The following is a 14,042-nucleotide window of genomic DNA, read 5'->3' on the forward strand; positions in this document are numbered from 1 at the left end:
TGATTACACATCACAAAATAATAAAAAATTAAAAAATTAAAAAAAAAAGTTTATAAAATCTATAACACGATCATTTAGAAAATAGGGTGTTTTCATTTCATGCCAAATTTATGCAGTAAACACTGCAACTCTTTAGAAAATGAATACAAAATACAGCTATCATAAAAAACGGGTTGACCTCCTAAAGTTGACTTCCTTTGCTGACCATTTGTTGAAAAAAGTAATGAATTAATAAATAAATATCAATAAATAATTTGTTGTACCCAATTTAAGGAAAGTGCCACATTTGGAATGAAGCAAATAAAGTCAGAATAATGAGGAAAAAATAAGAAATCACACAACCACATCACAGAGACACTGTTGTGATATCTATGTGAGATAGTAAACCCTTGTGACCACAAGAGATATAACTTCTAGGCAAGAAATCTTTTGTTTCAAAAGTATCATTTGCTAGGACTATTATGAATATCTGTATCCTCTGCATGACATTATAGTAAAATAGTAAATAAATCCACTGCCATGTTCTGAATGTGTAAAGTCCATATGTGATTCTACAGACAACAATAACCTACTAAAAGCAGATCAATAGTCTCAGATTTTTTTTGTAATGTCTCATAAAAACTGTGATTTACAACACTTTATTCCAATCTGTTTTTATTTTAAGACTTAAGAGTCAGACCAAGTTGTCTTTATTAAAAAATAATAAAATATTCATGTGTCTTTTCAGTAGAAAACGTGTGATTTACTGCATTTTTTAGACACTGAAGGAAGGCTTGACAATCCCTTCTCTGTCTAATGTCACATAAGGTCACATCCTGTCTTAACAAAGAAAGAAGGTATGGCAAATGACCTTGAGGAAAAGCCTGCTTAGCACCTTTAGGTCCTATCACAGTGGGACAAACAATCCATCCACATATTAATACAAATAAACATTGAGACAATAACAACTAATTTAACAGATGGATGTACACTTAAAATAATCTTACTGCTCCCTCTGACTATCTTACAATTTTGTTTAACATTTTTTATCCTTGAAAGTCAGTTCCTTTTCCAAATGTATTAGTGGTTATTTAACTGCCAATTACAGTATGTCCTTCTGAATGAAATAAATGGATGGGAATAAACTGAAAGGAATACATCTTTTGCCAATGATTCTGGTTTTAGAAGTGATGTCAACATTTGAATATCTGAAGGTTTAAGAGAGAGAGTGGTCTTTGAATACACAATTGGGTCAATAGGAGAGAGAATGATGAGTGCATTCCTAGATATGCGTGGAAGGTCACAGTTAAATGATGAAATTTTTAACCTTGTGATATCCGACAAAAAATAACAAAGGAATTTTTATCACGTTGATGATTTAGACAATTGCAATTAAACAGACTTTAGTTTTGATAATGTAAAATGGTAAGAGTTTAATCGTCGTCGTCGTCATCATCGTCGTCATCATCGTCGTCATCATCGTCGTCGTCATCATCATCATCATCGTCGTCATCATCGTCGTCATCATCATCATCATCGTCGTCATCATCGTCGTCGTCATCATCATCATCGTCGTCATCATCATCGTCGTCGTCGTCATCATCATCGTCATCATCGTCATCATCGTCATCATCATCATCATCGTCGTCGTCATCGTCGTCATCATCATCATCATCGTCGTCGTCATCGTCATCAGGATCGATTTTGTTCTCTAGCACATCCTCCAGCCAATCCTCCAGCTCTTCAACTGTTGGCATGTCATCATCATCATCCATATCAAACCAGATACTCTCAGCCTGCAGAAGACACAACAGCTCAGTCTCGAAAGACACAACACACAGCAAATAATCCTACTCTGAGAAACTTACATCATCAACCTCCACTACACCAATCTGAGGTGAGGACAGGTCAATGTCGAAGGTGTTCTCCCAATAGGGGACAAGCTGCAGGTCACAGAGATACTCTTTTCACTGCTATGTACTGGTATCTACTTTCACAACAAGGATTATATTTGAACATTTCACAATTCTTAACACAATAAAAGCAATAGGGTTACCAGAGGGAAGTCATCAGGGTCGATCCAGACGATGCTCAGGTTGGGATTGTCTGTGTTATCCTCTGCCACCTCCTTCACGATTTCAAGGAATTCAAAGCCATCTGAAGGAACCCCAAGAAAACACCAGATGTTCAAGTATCATGTTTGAAAATGACAGAGATCAACATAAGCAGCTTAAAGGGATACTCCACCGCAAAATGAAAATTTTAATCACCAAAACCGTAAAATCTTTGTTCATCTTCGCAACACAATTTAACATATTTTGGATGGAAACCGGGAGGCTTGTGACGGCCCATTTGACTGCCAAGTAAATTATACTGTCAAGGACCAGAAAAGTATATTAAAGAAATCATCAGAATGGTCCATCTGCCATCAGTGGTTCAACCGTTAACATTATGAATCGACGAGAACACTTTTTGTACGCAAAGAAAACCAAAATAACGACTTTATTCAACAATTTGTCTCCTCTGTTTCTCTCCACATCACTGTAGCGCCATTTTGGAGAATATGAGCTGAACACACACTGCGTATGCTACGTTTTCTACATGTAATTACGCTTTGATTTGAATGAAAACAGCGCATCCGGCAGCATGGCTGACACAGAAGAGTGCAAGCTGCCTGCGTTCAGCTCATATTCTCCAAAATGGCAGTACGGTGATGTGGAGAGACACAGAGGAGACAAATTGTTGAATGAAGTCATTATTTTTGTTTTCTTTGCGTGCAAAACGTATACTCATCGATTCATAACATTACTATTGAACCACTGATGGCAGATGGACTATTCTGATGATGTCTTTCCTACTTTTCTGGACCTTGATGGTGTAATTTACTTGGAAGTCAATGGGACAGTCAAAAGCCTCCTGGTTTTCATCCAAATATCTTAAACTGTGTTCAGAAGACGAACAAAGCTTTTATGGGTTTAGAACAACATGGGGGTAAGTGATAAATTAAGTGATACAATTTTTATTTTGGGGTGGAGTATCCCTTTAATATAAAGATCTCATACCTGGGTCTCCCTCCTCAGCAAAAGCAATTATATGCTCGCCATCAAGAGCATCCTCCTGTCAGAAAATGATGGTTACAGTACATGAAGGGAATGATCTTGTGATCTGTTACTACTGCAAATCACATCTTGGAATACCTTTGTGATGTCTTTGATCTTTCATTAACTCAGAATATACAGTGCCCTCCATAAGTATTGGAACGGTAAACAAAACTGTTCTTTTCGATGTGGAGTCAAGAAATCTGTAAATATCATTAAAAGATGAATATGAGACAAATCTACAGAATGTCACATTTTATTATTGGGTGATTCAACACAAAGATGTTTTACCAGCTAAGAAGATCAGCACTTTTAGAGTTTCATCTTCCTATGTGATGCAAGCATAAGTATTGGAACAGTTGCCAGGTTTTTCTAAGTGTGTTCAGCTGTGTTCTGTTGCATTAATTCTTCAGACATTAAAAGCAGGGAATGTGTCTTATCAGTTATATCCATTGCTTCTGCATTCTAAGTCTTGCATTCAATGATGTCACACACAAACCAGGATGAAGATGAGTAAGCCGACTCTGAAAGAAAAGCAAGCAATTTGGATGCTAAAAGAAAATACGAAGTCAATTAGAACTATAGGAAAAACAAAGGGCATGGAGAAATCAAGAGTTTGGAAACTACCGGCGACATCAGCAACCAACAATGACCTAATCGGCTGAGAAAAACACTGTCGTTGATGACAGACAAATCATAAAAGCTGTGTAAATGAACCCTAAAATACATGTCTTTAACATCACCAACAACCTCCAGAAAGCTGAGGTGATGCTCTGTCAATCTACAGTCCGCAGGAGAATTTGATACAGAATTACAGAAGCTACACAGCAAGATGCAAACCTCTGATCAGCACCAAAAATAGAAAGGCGAGATTACACACAAATCATTGAATCATCGGTTCAACTCTCATCGGTTCAACTCTCCCATCTATTCAAGAACTGTACTTATCCAGAGTGAGCAAAAGGGCTGTTAAAATCACTCTGGACCCCTCACATCCAGCACACTCCCTCTTTGAACTGTTGCCACCTGGTCGACGCTACAGAGCACTGAGCACCAGAACGACCAGACACAGGAACAGTTTCTTCCCTCAGGCAATCCATCTTATGAACTGATGAGCTGATACACACTGAACACACTGAACACACTACACTTTATATTTATATACACATACACTTAATTTATCTAACACACATACTTAGTATACACTTAAATTTTGCACATAATATACATGTACATACATAACTGCATTTTTGTAATATACCTGCCTACAATTGTCAATTTGTATATTGTCATTCCTTATCTACTTATTTGTATTTTTTGTATTTTTATATTCTTTTATTATGTGTTTTATGTTCTGTCGCTGTCATTCTGTTGTACTGCGGAGCTTCTGTCACGGAAATTAATTCCTCGTATGTGTAAACATACCTGGCAATAAAGCTCATTCTGATTCTGAAATGTGAGCCAGTAGAGTTTTGGAACTGAGTTGATGAACCGATGAGACAAAGATTAACCTTTATCTAAGTGATTGGAAAGCAAAAGTGTGGAGAAAAAAGGAAACTGCAAATGATCCCAAGCATACAACCTCATCTGTAAAGATTGGTGGAGGTGGTATCATGGCATGGGCATGCAAGGCTGTCTCTAGAACAGGACCTCTTCATTTTAATGATGACTTCATGTATAATGGCAGTTGCAGAATTACTTTGAAAGGGTACAAAATAATCTTGGCTACCAATATTCAAGAAAATGCCACCAAACTCATTAGAAAGCACTTCATATTGGATCAGGACAATGACCCAAAACACCCTGCCAGTTCAGTCAAGGACTTTATCAGGACAAAGAAATGTCAAGTCTTAGATTGTCCAAATCAATCTTCAGATTTAAATCCGACTGAACATTAATTTCACTATCTTAAGAGGAGACTATAGACAGAAACTCCCCAAAACAAGCAACAGTTGGAATTGGATGCATTAAAGGCTGGGGAAAAGCATTTCAAAGAATAAGACCAAGAGTTATAATAAAATGTGACATTCTGTAGTTTTGTCGCATATTCATCTTTTAATCATATTTGCTTATGTCTTGACTACACAGCAGAGAAAGCAATTTTGTCTTTACTGTTGCAATACTTATGGAGGGCACTGTAAGTCTAGCAACAGTTTCTAATAGATCATCTTGTGAATATACTGCATGTTTATGTCCTGAAGGCAGCATAAGAAAAGTGTTTTCTGAAAGATATGGACCCTTTTCACAGACTATGATGCCATATGACTGCAAAAATTATCTTGATAAATCTACATTTTAAAAAAATACTTTTATTTTTAAAGCTACACCATGTAAATGATCCCTTTATTGGTAAAACGCTAAAGCTAAATTCTTGCTGAAGATTTTGGTTTGTTGTGTTTTGACACGCCGATCTACACAGATATACAGTAAAGAGCTATTTTAGTATTGCTGAGATACTATGATAGTTAGATTTTTTTCCATTTTTAAAGTTTTAGTAATTTTGTTTGTGTGTTCTTGTTATTTTAGTAGTTTTTGTTTAATGGGTTTAATTTTAGCTTTAGTCAACTATAATAACCTGATACATCACATCTCCTCTGAGTGGACGGGTAAATAAATAATGTGTTTTTTTTTCTTTCTGTTTTGAATGATCTATGGCCCATTTGTTGTAACAAGAATCTTTCAGCTTCTACCCAGAGGCTAATGACATATGTATACAATTATCCTGTGAAATCTGTCCCAACGGGACAGTGTAAATCAGTATTGTAGGTTAACCAAGTGTATTTGGATAAAGTAAAGATATAGTTTGGGAGGCTAAATAGTTACATAGTGTAGCTTTAAAAAAGTCAACGTATATTTACATCACCATACTTTTCATTACACACCCTAAATTATAGAATGCTATTATATAGCATTAAACTATAGATGGTTAAATCAAGGAGGTCTGTAATACCTGGAGTGAGCTATCCATTAGCATTCCCATTCATTTCAATGGCAAAGTGAAATTATCAACAAAACAAACTTTGAAACAATTCTGTATGTATGGTTCAAGCTGAATTTATTGTAGCAAACTGTCAAAAAGAAAAAAAGAAGAAGAAAAACAGAATGTTTCAGCAATATCAAGTGTTGCCTTGCAAGCACCGAGAAAAACAAACAAAGAAACAAACAAAAAAACCTGTTGACAGACACAGCATCAGCTTACCCAGATCTCATACATGTTGTATGGCTGCATTTTCCTCAGTGTTGGCCTGTGGAGATATTTCCAACCATGTTCACTAGTAATTTTATTTCTCAATATAAAGCATTTTCCACATCAGTCAACACACCTGTCATTGTCCTCAATGAAGTCAACAAGTTCTTTCTCACTGTAGGGTTTACCAGGGATGACGACGGGTTCGTCCATGAAGGGCTCATAGAAGTCCACCTCATTCAACTTCAAGTCTAGAGACTTAGCAACCTGCAAACAGGGATTGCATAGTTTTTTTTTATATAGTTTTAGAAAATTTCCCAAAAGTTAATTTGTTTATTAAAAATCTGCTGCTTAGAGTGAAACTACTGCAATTTCAGAAAGACCTTTTAGCATAAATAAAAAGATCAAGAGGAGATAAGATAATATATAAAACCTAAATATCACCAGAAAGTCCAATCTGGTAGATTTCTAATACTAGCAGGATTCTGTAAATTATGTTTACATTAGTTACCTTTGGACTAAAGGTGGCAAAGAACTTGATGTGTGGATGAAACTCTTCTGCTGCGTCTTCATATTCATGGTAGTCTAAAAATCACAAGACCACAGGTGAACTTCTCAAACAGTCTATCTGTGGGGGGAAAAGCCCATTAGGATACGTACGCTCAGATTTCTGACTCTTGAAGAAGCCCACCAGCTTGATATCCTCCTCAATATTATGGAAACCTTTCAACTCTCGCATATTGTCAATGATCTCAACTGGATCCTCAATGACCTGGGACAAGAGATGATAAGAAACGGAGGTGATGACAAGAAGTTGACTCCTGACACTGAGGACTAAGTGTGCATGTGCAAGAAAGAGAAAAGGTCAGGGGAAAGACCTGCTGAATTATTTGAGATCAAACTATCCATAATAAGCACCAGGTATAAATTATTTTTCGCATACATCATAGAGGAACTCCACCAGTGTGTCCGCAGCAAGCTCTCCATCGTACTCAATGACCTCGTCCTCAATGAAGATGTAGATACTGTCAGCCTCATCCAGACCTGAAGAGCAAAAAAATGGAAATAAACCTGAGAAAACCACGAGGGAAATGTCCACCAGAGGTCATGGTTATTCTGTAATCTGTAACAAGTAATCTGTACCAGAGGAAAATAAAGCATGAAATAAAGCCTGAAACAGGAAAAAAAAATTATAATTTAGAGTATTTTCACCAGAAAACAAACTATCAGATGCAAAATAATAATAATCTACAGTAACATACATGGACTTATTTACAGACTAGACAAACCAAAACACACCAACAATATCTTCCACTGATATACATAAACATCAACATTTTAGGTTAAAGTTTTGTATAAACAAAAATTAGTATTTTATTTTTATTTTTATTATTATTATTATTATTATTGCAGTATGAAAGATAATTTTTTTGTTCAAAAATGTACGAATATACCACTTTATCCCTAAATTAATATTTACATGGAGTAGATCAGATCATGTTACAGTTATGGTAATATTGAAGTGTTTCTTGAATATATGTACCTAATTTCTTGGCAACAGCTTTGTCTGTCTTTTCATCGAGTAGGCCGATTCCGATGTCCTCATCGTCAAGATCCTCCAGGACTTGTGCAGCAAGCTGTGTAATAAAAAAATTTAATATATAATGTCCAAGAGCTCCTTTAAACAGCATGTGTGATTTAGTTGAAATGTTTAAATGCATGTTAGTGGTGCCCTAACATATACCCAGTTCAAATGAAGGGCAGTTCCTGTTCATTTGGAAACATGAAGGTAAAGTGACTTATTGTTCTAAGCTCATGAGGTTTTTTGTCCTATCAGCACAACCATGATGTATTCATTATCAGCCTGGTTTTGGTAACTAAGTACAAACACAGTGTGTTGGACGAGGACAGAAAAATTGTTTTCTGCCTGCACAGATATTTCAGGCTGTGCTGTAAGAACTGTGGCTAGTTTCGTCCACAGTCTTACATCCATAAAAGCAGTCACCAAGAGCGCTGCCCCTGCACTTTCTAAATTGGTGTGAAACTTGACCCATTTGATGGACAGCTGCTTCCACCAATCACAGCGCAACATGTACCTCCTGATCTGGAGTAACAGGGTGCTAGCGTGGTGACAGGTGCAACCAACCATTTCTCCAACCACTGTGAAGAACCAATTCATATAGCCTACATACTCACACATATCTCACTTTGAAAAAATTAATTGTCAAATTTAAATGGTCAGTAACCTGTTTGACTTTGTTTCTACCATGCAGCACAAAAGGAGAAGCAATGTGCTGGTTGCTCTTCTTTATGCAAAGTCTACACTGGGACTCAATCCTTTAAGCTTCAGAAAAAATAAAATAAACATCAGAAAGTCACGCAGTATTAAAAGTACGCAGCATATAAAGTGATGTCATGTGACAGCTTTGTATGAAAAACAGGCTGAATTTAAAGTCATTATTCACTGAAAACTTTCCCCTCAAATAAGCTGTTAATGTTTAGGTATACTCTATACGTAGATCCCTCATTTGTCTGGTTCACATATGTCAACACGTCCACCATCTTGGAACGGTTAACGGTCAGATGCTGCTAAAGACTTCGGCCGATCCATTATGTCAGCTTATGTAATGCACCTTATGTGACATATGCGTAGGTCTCTATGCATTAACTGCCATGACCAAAACAAGTCAATAAATGAATCAGAATGTCCAGTTCAGATCATTGTGAATGTCTGGCAAAAAAATAATGATTGAAGAATCGTAAATTTTGTTCGTAAAAGTTGCTATTTCTCTATTTAACATGCCAAGAAGAACTTTTTTAAATAATGAATTAGATTTACAGTCTGAAACTTGGCATTCAGTGCATGAATTTTAGGGATGTTTTTGAGATTTTTTTGGTGCAGCTTGAAACCTTCCGTTCTCATTCACAGTAATTGCATGGCAAAATACAAAAAAAAAAAGTTTATACTTTTGTGTTGCACAAAAAAAAAGAGGTCATTTTAAATTTGTAGATGTACATTCAAACTGATTGTACAAGTAATTTAAACTAAAATTTTATTAAACTCAAGTTGAATGTCGCATAGCTTTGAATATGGTTAAATTAATTTTAATTTTGAAAATACTGGAACTAATGGAAGATTTTTAAGGTTTATCAAAGTGTTCTATTTATTTAAATGTGCTGTTCTTCTGGTTTATTTGTAATATTAGCATCAATATTTAAGAGATAAAATTCTTATCTGTATTAGTGTGCCTTATAGTATGATAACGTTTCACATATACATATATATATATATATATATATATATATTTATATTTTGGTTTTCCTATGAGTTTAGTCCTATGCATTAGTGCAACAGACTAGTTTAAAAGGAGGGGGATGTATGTCTGTTAATCAAATCTTACGGGGGAAGTTGTGGCCTAATGGTTAGAGAGTCGGACTCCCAATCGAAAGGTTGTGAGTTCGAGTCTCGGGCCGGCAGGAATTGTGGGTGGGGGGAGTGCATGTACAGTTCTCTCTCCACCCTCAATACCACGACTTAGGTGCCCTTGAGCAAGGCATCGAACCCCCAACTGCTCCCCGGGCGCCGCAGCATAAATGGCTGCCCACTGCTCCGGGTGTGTGTGTGTGTTCACTGCTCTGTGTGTGTGCCTTTCGGATGGGTTAAATGCAGAGCACAAATTCTGAGTATGGGTCACCATACTTGGCTGAATGTCACTTCACTTCACTTCAACAACAGGACTGAGAGCTCAGTATCATATCTACAACTAGGTTTATTCAGAGGCCTAAGGAATGTTTATAAGTCAACATATTATTAACCAATATTTGTAAAGGAAATTTAACCAGATCGCCCTGCAAAATGTTCAAAGTGTTTCACTTTAAATGAAAGTGTTTCTATAAGGGCAGAAAGCAGATCTTCTGTTATGGAGCATCACAGTGGCCTGTACCACACAAACAGCAATGACAGCAGAGCCGACTATAATTAGCGCTGCTGCAGAGACCAACCAGGACTATTTTGGCAAGATGGTGGTGACGTTCAAGTTACTGGGATCCGCTGACAGGTACAGTACTGTGCCCAACACTCAAACCTCTCAGCCGACACTGCAGATTTCATGCTAGAAACTCCTTCATCCACACAGCACACAAGCTGTTCTAAGTTATTATAACTCCCATTACATTACATCAGCACTGGACTGCTCTATATTAGTGAGAAAAGCCACATACGCAAAACCCCACAGCTACTGGGCCTTTAAACAGGGGATTTTTACAGAAACTATTACCCTCATATTATAGTCCTATCAAGAAAAAGGTTGTGCATTATGCATGGCTGATCATTTATATTGGACAATGTTAACAAAACTATAAACAAACTGGTTAGACCAGTATGAGGGTCAAATATTAATCCTCAACCACATATATTAAATGACAAAAAAACAAAAACAATAACAATACTAATAATAATCATTTATTATTATTATTATTTAATTGTAATTGTTTATTTATTTTAACAACAACTATAATAATAATAATCCACTAAATTAAAAGGTCAGGTGATTGGAAGTTCTGGCCCTGCTCCCAAAAAACACAATATCTAACACAACATCAAAGATTTAGACATAAAGGTTTTCAAATAATGTCACCCCACACTACAAACACAATCTATCAATATCTGTTGTTTCTTTAAGATTGCACTGTGGCTCTCACACAAAGGCCTTAATCAGAATGCAGGAGGTGACAGCATGGCTAAACGATGGCATAACCTTTTGATCACATGGGGTGAGTTCTGCCTGCTGAGAGTTTAATGGAAGATGCTAATGTAATGAGTGACTGGGATTGCATTGTCCATATTATAATTGGTATGTTTAGCAGAAAGGTTGATTTGAAACAAAAGTGATGTGAATTGTTGTTGTTTTGTGTGTTATGTTAGTATTATTTATGAAGTATTTATTAATTTAATTAGCGTTTATTTTTATATTTTCATTTAGTTTTTTGGTTTTTGAAAATATTTCTGTTTAGCTTTATGATTATTAGTTTAGTTTCAGTTTGAGTAATTTCAGTACTTCAGCTTCTTTTATTTCCAGTTTATTTCAGTTAGTCGCAGGGTAATACATCTCATTGTCATTGAAGATCATTTGAGTTTTTTCAAGTCAAGTCACCATTATTTCTAAAGCACTTTTACATTACAGACTGAGTCAAAGGAGCTTTACAGAGATATACAGTAAAATAGCAGAATCAATTTGATAATGTGAAGCTCATCAATTTTGAAATAAGTTCAGCTGAGCTTTAAACAGTTCTATAAAAAGCATCTAATATGTGTATTACCTTTTATTAAAGCTTTTCTTTTTTAAATTAGGCTAATCTTTGTTGTTGGTATTGCTGTTTTAGTTAACAATAACAATACTGTTGTCAACAGCTGGCTAATATCTGTCTTCTTATGCAATCTAATACAGTGTTACTCATAATTTGGCCCCGGGCCCTGTCCTTCAGTTTCTACATACTGTACTGTTACAGAAAATTAGTATTGATGCTTCAAAATGCTACAAATGCTACTTTGCAGTACGTTACATAATCTTTTTTTAACATTAGTTTTGGTATTTACATGTGGGCCTGAGATCTTTCCAGAAAAACAAATTCCTTTGAAAAATGACCCATCCAGACTTATGCTCAGGGTGCAAATATACTGTGTGATGCATCAGCACTTTTCTGAACATAGATGCCATAGTCCAGAGTGTTCTCATGGCTGGTGTAACAGGCCCCACATTCCCCTGGCTCTGGTGGAGTACTGTTCCTTCTGATATAGAGCAAAGCATCTGATGTATATCATTAATTAAATTAATTTGTAACTGTCCTCTATTGATGTTAAGCAATAAAAAGTTGTGGTTATATTCAGTTTATATAAGTTAAGAAAACTAAAGTTTCCTACAAAAACAAGTTGAGAAAACTCAAAACTCACATTTTCTCAACTTTAGATTTTTTATAGTGCATGAGCCAGCAGAACTATAAAGTGCTCAAGTAAAATACTACATGCTATAAATAGCCACACATCAATTCCTGTAGAGATGAACTTTTCTTCTGGCTTAATGAGTCTTTGATTGACATTGCTCAAGGGGCAACACATTTGACTTTTAGCTAAATATTTAGTTTTGCATTCTGTTTAAATGTAGCATTTATATTTAGAACCTGCTATGTGTCTAACCTGTGTCTAAAATATAAATTAAGACACAACCAGTGTTATTTTAGTATTATCTGTGTACGATTGTATATTTATTAACCTTTTAAAAAACAGCTTTTGTATTTATATTTTTTGGTCAAGATTTTTTTTTATAATTTTGTTTTATGCATGCCATTTTTATTAGTTTTAATAAATATTCATATTTATATATATGTTTTCATTTCAGTTTTAGTAATTTTAGTACTTCAGGTTAAACCTATTAACTATTTATTATAATTTATGTTTTTAAAGATACGTTTTCATTTTATGAACAGATTTAGTTAACATGAAATGGTTTTGACATTGATCCACAAGAATTTATGTTCAAATATGTTCTGCGCTTATTAAAACACTGCACAATGTGCCAAGCTCACAAGTAATAGACTTTAAATGAATAAGTTAGCCACACTTTATCTAAATGAGTGATATCAGTAGCAAGCATATTTCAGGTGTGCATATAAAATCATATTTTGCTAAAACAATACTACTCTAAATGGCACTCCACCTTTCACAGATGTCTTTTGGTAAAGGATGTTCATTAACATCACACTCCCTCCACTTTGGCCGATTTCTGAGTGAAACCCACCTCAAGGGCCAGCTCCTCAATCTGAAACTGTTTCTGGGCGACTTTGCTGGATCCTACGTGCTCGTGGTAGTACACCACCATCACGTCATATTTCTTCATCACAGACTTGTAATTCTTGGCATTTAAGTCGTGAACGCGGTCCTTTCCATCGTACTCCGGGATGTCCATACCTTTCTGCCCCCATGACAGCTGCCCGAAGGTCAGAAGGAGCCCAAGGAACACTAGGTTCCACTTCATGATTCAGTACTTAAGAAGGGAAAAATGTAGTTCCAATGAATTTAAAACAAATTGACTAATTACGTCATAAAATTAAATGAGAAAGGACCTGTGATCCCCACCACCCAGAACAGACAAGACCAAGTCCTGAGGCCCCCTGTATGAAACCCCTACACACGGGTAAAAGAGACGAGTAACAGGGTCAAGAGTGTTTTAGGGGGTGGGATTAGGTGAGTGCATGAGAGAGAGAGAGAGAGAGCTGCTAAAAAAGAAAGAGATATGATTCTTCATGGAGTGAGCCAGACTAGAGATTGGAGCAAGGCAAAGTAGAATTAACCATACAGAACTTTTTATTATGACCTTTAGGGAAACAACAGAAAGTTTGTGTATGGTACAATCAAAAAATGAAGCATGAATGAAACATTATGAAGAAGGAAATGTTATGAGATGGAAAGGAAAGGGGTCTTAAGGCACACAGGAAGAAATTCTCTGCCATATTAAGTGTTACACAGCTCAGATCTTGGCTAAAAATACAAAATGTAGCATGGAGATAGACGTGCGGAGAGGGTGGGGTGGGTGGTGGTGTCTTATTTGCTGCACTTGGCTCATCCTTGGTGCTAGAATGTGGCACTAGGTCACTCCAGGACGACATGGAAAGGCAAGGCTGGTGCATCTCCTTGGGTTTAACAGATGTCAGTTTGCTTTTTGGGCAATTAATTCTGGCTTGCACTTCTGTCTGACCCAGAATGGCATTCATGCTCGACGTGA

At 36.2% G+C, this 14,042-nt stretch overlaps 1 protein-coding gene across 1 annotated transcript; it reads right to left on the reverse strand.

The window, feature by feature from the left end:
* Window positions 1-637: 637 nt before the first annotated feature.
* LOC132096263 (calsequestrin-1-like) lies at window positions 638-13,527 on the reverse strand. Its single transcript, XM_059501520.1, has 12 exons — window positions 13,384-13,527; window positions 13,059-13,304; window positions 7,808-7,901; window positions 7,208-7,308; window positions 6,925-7,036; window positions 6,776-6,849; window positions 6,401-6,531; window positions 6,277-6,322; window positions 3,042-3,096; window positions 2,036-2,136; window positions 1,848-1,922; window positions 638-1,775 (listed from the first exon to the last, which is right to left on the reverse strand). The coding sequence occupies exons 2-12, from the start codon at window positions 13,293-13,295 to the stop codon at window positions 1,413-1,415; spliced, it is 1,389 nt and encodes a 462-aa protein (XP_059357503.1). The 5' UTR covers window positions 13,296-13,304; window positions 13,384-13,527; the 3' UTR covers window positions 638-1,412.
* Between the last annotated feature and the right edge of the window lie 515 nt (window positions 13,528-14,042).

The sequence above is a fragment of the Carassius carassius genome, chromosome 20 (assembly GCF_963082965.1).
Source record: "Carassius carassius chromosome 20, fCarCar2.1, whole genome shotgun sequence".
NCBI classification, from domain to species: Eukaryota; Metazoa; Chordata; class Actinopteri; order Cypriniformes; family Cyprinidae; genus Carassius; species Carassius carassius.

Excerpts from the sequence above, each read along its gene's own strand:
- LOC132096263 (XM_059501520.1), bottom strand. The coding sequence starts at position 13,295 with ATGAAGTGGAACCTAGTGTTCCTTGGGCTCCTTCTGACCTTCGGGCAG. Across the intron at positions 6,850-6,924 it reads CAAGAGTCAGAAATCTGAGC|ACTACCATGAATATGAAGAC; the intron begins GTACGTATCCTA and ends TGTGATTTTTAG. Across the intron at positions 2,137-3,041 it reads TGCTGAGGAGGGAGACCCAG|ATGGCTTTGAATTCCTTGAA; the intron begins GTATGAGATCTT and ends GGGTTCCTTCAG.